Source organism: Habropoda laboriosa, unplaced genomic scaffold (assembly GCF_001263275.1).
Source record: "Habropoda laboriosa isolate 0110345459 unplaced genomic scaffold, ASM126327v1 scaffold90, whole genome shotgun sequence".
Lineage (NCBI taxonomy): Eukaryota > Metazoa > Arthropoda > Insecta > Hymenoptera > Apidae > Habropoda > Habropoda laboriosa.
Genome location: NW_017100218.1, coordinates 2083918 through 2089247, shown reverse-complemented (window position 1 = coordinate 2089247; position 5330 = coordinate 2083918). Strand labels below are relative to the sequence as shown.

The 5330-nt window shown below is 31.6% G+C and overlaps 2 protein-coding genes across 3 annotated transcripts in view; one reads left to right on the top strand and one right to left on the bottom strand.

Annotated features, from left to right (window-relative positions):
- Positions 1-6: 6 nt before the first annotated feature.
- LOC108570909 (transcription factor Dp-1) lies at positions 7-3344 on the bottom strand. The gene is made up of 11 exons (XM_017932841.1): positions 3295-3344; positions 2477-2595; positions 2295-2361; positions 2000-2097; positions 1670-1836; positions 1423-1585; positions 981-1342; positions 808-890; positions 645-728; positions 294-560; positions 7-204 (listed from the first exon to the last, which is right to left on the bottom strand). Exons 1-10 carry the CDS (start codon positions 3341-3343, stop codon positions 328-330), a joined length of 1425 nt encoding a protein of 474 aa, XP_017788330.1. The 5' UTR covers position 3344; the 3' UTR covers positions 7-204; positions 294-327.
- A 1196-nt stretch (positions 3345-4540) lies between these two features.
- LOC108570905 (protein Mo25) overlaps positions 4541-5330 on the top strand; it is a 6875-nt gene continuing 6085 nt past the window's right edge. The window contains exon 1 of one of the 2 annotated variants that reach the window (XM_017932836.1): positions 4541-4655. The gene's annotated coding sequence lies outside the window, so the exon portion shown is untranslated. The remainder of the gene's footprint in view (positions 4656-5330) is intronic. The other variant, XM_017932835.1, reaches the window with a different exon arrangement.

Here is a 5330-nt window from a genome sequence, read left to right as displayed (position 1 = left end):
GCCCCAATCGACATTTAATTCACTTTTTGACCATCCTCATTTCACATTAACAGACTTTTATCAACGGTGGCAACGAGGTTCCATTTTTAAGAGACCCCCGATTACCGTTACTCGTTCGCATCTTCATTACGTACAAGAATGACGTTCTTGAGAGCGATATCGATGACGACCATGTCGAGTTCGCTGCTAACAGTGACGAGTATCCTATAAAATATAAATGATGACGATAATGACTTTTATCTAAAAAATATATTGTTATATTTACTTTATATACGTATATAGAAATTACCTACCCTGAGTCCAGCCCCGAGAAAATCGTTCGGAGTGCTAGTTAACTTCGAGATCACTATCGGCTTGGTCATCTTGATCACTTTCTTCTTCTTCATCTTCCTCCTCGGAATAATACTGCGAGGGTGGCGATAGAACATCCTCTGAAAGCGAAGTGTGAGAAGATGAAGGAGGTCGTGAACCTTCCAACTTTATGTCCAGGTCTTCCATTGAAGTACTTGGTCCAGGAATGGTCACTGGGATGAATTTTTCCAAATCGCCTGATGCCAGTTCTAATATAAATCATTAAGGACCGATATTCGTATAACAATGCAATATTGAAGTATAAAAACTGTAAAATTATAAATAATACATACGTTCCACGTATTTATCCAGAGATTTTGGAACCATTGATTTAGCCTTTCGCAAATTTTCCTCAGTGCACTCTCCTTTTTCTAAACCTATTTAGAAATTGTTTCTTATTAATTAATCGGATTAATAGATACAAACAAAAAAGAAAATATTAAACAAATTGTTTACCGAAAGCTAAACCCATTTGCTTTAGAACTTCAATATCGTCGTGAATTTCAAACTTATCGTTAAAATTGAACAGGTACTCGGTTCTGCAACAAATATTATTTAATGTTATCAATAAAACAAAGACAGATATAATAGCGAATGAATCACTTCTTACTATTAAATAAATATCGTACTTGTCATTTGAAATGCTGCAATCTATGACAGTCTTTTTGCTAGTATTCACAATCAGGAATGGCAGCTGTATGGCAGAATTTGGTTTTGGTGGACCACGCAGACTCTCATTGGCACGATTACGTTCAACCAAATTTTTAAAAGAGATATGCGAAAGAATCAATTGATGTAACTGTTGCGTTTTCGCTTTAATCCTCTCAATCTTCTTCTTTTTATCTTTCTCAAGTGCCACGCATTCCTGAAGAGAGTTGGTAGGCAAACCTAACCACCTAATTTCTTTCTTTTCTTTTGAGATAATATTCATTGCCATTAAAACATTCAAAGCATCATAAACACGTCTTCTAATGTTTTTTTGATCGTATTGCTATACGAAAAAAATAATAAATTCCATTATTAATTCCTTAGATGTATTATTTTGGAAACAAAAAAAGGGGAAAATTATACCTGATCTGTTAAGGAGTTTATATGAGCAGGATTAGTGAATTCCCCAACAAGTTCGTCTGCAACCTCATTGTACGACGTCGTTTGCTTCTTTTTTACTTTCTCACAAACCTTCATTGAAAAATGGCGTAATCCTTTACCTACTTTTTCCGTTTTTCTCCGTTTACTATAAATAAAATTTATAGTATTAAAAAATTTATTTATATATAAAAATATTAATTATGTGCAGAAAAATAGAATAAATTCTTACTCTGGTACAAAATCACCACCCTCAACATCTTGTCTTTTTCTAGAACCACTGTGATCCAATATTGGACTGATATATGTTTTTCCACTTGCATCTTTCACAAGTTGTTGATTACTAGATTGTTGCTGCTGTTGCTGTTGTTGAGATACTATTGCCTGTTTTATATCACTCTGTACAGAAGAGCAAACAAACCAATCTGTTTATATATTATTTAGTCTTTGAATGAATGCAATATGAAAAATACATTATTGAATTATTGTAAAATTCTTTAAAAACATCATGAACTCTTCTCAATTTATAATTGTATTTATTAAGTATCTATTCAAATCATACCATTTGTGCAGATGTTAACTGTATTGTCTTGGTCAGTACAGGTTCTCCAGCCTTGGTTGTTGCCAGTTTTGTATTCTGTAATGGTATTGTAACCAATCCTAGAATAATTAAAAGACATTGTTTGATTATCATTTACTTCAAAATGAAGCAATCAAATCTTAATTCTATAACAATTAAACACAGATGAATAAAATAAAAATTAATATAAGTAAAAATATTACATGTGTATAAAATTTGAAATTTTGTATCTGATAAAGAAAATATGTGTATAATAATTGTCAAATAAGTTACTTACTTTGGCCAGGTGTTGAAGGACTCTGCAGACTGATGGTTCTAAGAACTTGTGCGTTAGATGACAAAACCTAAAGAATACAAAGGTGAATGATTCAATATAATAACAGAATAAAAAGCTAAATCAAACTTATTAACAAAAGGGACATTCAAATAGCAAATACAATTCTTATAAATATAATATACCTGAGATTCTTGGCTTGGAGTCTTAAAGACTTTAAGGCCACCTGCATTTGTTGTACTGACGATACCACCCAATGTCTTATTGGCTGTACTCTGCACTACTTTTATTACTTGTGGATGACCTAAAATCACATTAAGTTTTTTGTTATTGTTTAAATAATTAAAGAATCAGATAGAGCATCAAAATAACATAAAATATATGAAAGATAAAAGATATGATGTTAGTATTTCATAACATGACAAGTTCTATAAATTCAATATTGTTATTTTAAAAAATATAGAACTCATAACATTTAATAAAACATTTAAGTGTCTGTTGAAATTATATATCAAATGCTAATGAAATATATAAATTGACATTCAAAATTGATGTACTTTAACTAAAATCAAAAGATCAAGCTAAACAGAATCTTCATATTTGAATAAAAGCATTGAGAAATAAAGGTGATCCTTTCGACTGAACAATCAAATAAAGCTAGTACATACATTGCTAAACAACCTATGGTAACATAACTTGAAAGCAAGTTAGTTTTACTCATTGAATAATATATAAGTAAGTGCAAACATATTTTAGTAGATACAATGCAGACAATTTGTAAAGAAACATAGCATAAAACCAATGTGAATATGGAAAAAGAAAAGAGTCAACAGAGGTCTGTAATTGACAGAAGTCAAGCAAAAAATAACAGAAACATGGGCTTCAATCCAGGAACAAGATAACAGTGGTCCAACTAAGTGAACTTGAGGAAAATGAAAGAAAATCAAGACATCGTCATTGAAGTGAGGCATGCTGATAATTGGCGCGCACTCGGCATACTCACCGTTCGCGTCATGTATGAGAAAGTTCATCGTTTTGTTTTGTTGCGTCATCCTCGAGTAAAAAGATCATAGGTACACTCGCTAATCTTGGCTCGGTCTATCACCAAAATGGCGACTATGATATAGAACCATTTGAGATCAGAATTCAACAATATACAGATCAAAGAATGTTTTAATGCACGCACGAAAGTGAAAACCAGCCGTTTCTTTATCGTACTAATGCAACCATCTTATGAAAACGCTTATTTGCTTGCAAAAATATCGGACGAAAATCTAGCTTCCGCGTGCACAGTACAGAATAGAGACGAGCTTGGCGGCACGACAAAGTTAAACAGCTGATTGGTTGCTTTCTCAGTCACGTGGCCCCTCCTGTTCCACGTTTATGGGCACAGTAATCTCTACAAGAAAAACCTGTCTCTAGTGTTACAAAATGCCGAACACTATTATCGGGATTTTACTCTTAAAATTGGTAATACCCATTTGTCAATTTCTATCCAATAGATAATTTGAGTTAAAAGCAAACATATAGTAAACAAGTAAACGATAAAAAGTGTACAATACATCGCAATTGGCGATAACTATTACGTAGTAATAGTAGTTTTAAAGGGAAGCAATCATTTTGTAATTTATTTGTTTTATTATAAATATCGAATATACATAACTTTCAATTTTATCATTACCAGTCTTGGAATTGAGTAAATCTTATGTATTTAATGTTTAAAAAATACAATGTAGAACATACTAAATTTTCGCGCCATGATTCAATATACGATATAATGCGTACAAAGTAACTTTAAGGATATTTTTGATGTTTTTAGGCATGCATAACGTAGTTCAAAATAACGTTAGACAAGACTTCTTCAACATTTCTTAAGTTTAAGTATTTTACAAACACACTTTCCTAAGAAGAATAATTTAATTGTATACATAAAGGAGTAGAATAAAAATTAGTTCATTCAAATTGTAGGGTTTACGTCGTAATCAGGCGAATTAAATCGCGATTTTATTTTCAAAGCTTTCCAATTGGTTAAAACGAAAGTTTCTAGATAGTCAAGACCAATAATGTTTTTGCAGATTCGGCGTTAGTCGTGAAAGAATTTTGATAAGAGACGTCACAGAATCGTGCAATTAGTCAAAAGTTTTCAAAGATAAATAATTTCTTTGTAGCGTTCTTTAAAAAAAACTGTATCGCATTGCGTAGTATCACATTCTGTTATTGATAGAGTTGTCATAATAGTATAAATTGTGTTTTTAATACGAAATATTGAATTGAAAAGTAGTTGCCTTATATGTGCGCTTTTAAAAGAATCGCATAGAATACTTCGAACCGAGGCTGAGGGTTCGTTCAGGGTCTGGCTGAATGGTAAGATTATTTTAAGGCTCGCGAGGCGATTGAAACGCACAGGTTAAACGTTTGCTACCTCTTTCAACGAACTCGCACTCTTGCAAGTCGCAACTTGACTTCTTCTTGTTTCTTTAAATTGTTGAATTTTTATTTTGTATTGTTCATCTTTCCTATAAAAACGAATGAATCTTGTGTCGTTTTGTTGATTTCTCTTTTTTTTACCTGAATATTCTATCGTCATCGTATCGTTGATCGACTTGATACACGACCTCCATTTTTGTTGCAACTATTTCATTCGGCATATTTCTTGCAGTATTTCTCGCTTCAATTATTTTTTTAGATCATTTTCCGATTTTTTGACTGCAACTTTTCAAAAATAAAATTTTTTAGGTTAAATCTAATATGTACCTTATAAAAAAAAGAACAGACGCAAATTAATATTTATAAAATCATGTTTGATGATAGTAGGTCGTAGTCTGCAACAAATTTGACATTTACATCTACAGATATAACCTGAACGAATATGTTTAGCATCATTTACTACAAACCTTTTAAGATATACAAGAAACATTTGTGATGAATATATTGTAGAATCAAATTCTTTAGATGAATGTATATGAAAATAAGGCTATTATAATTTTGTAACATAAGAAATTTTATGCATGTTCTCTTTTAATTCAGAATTGGAGCACT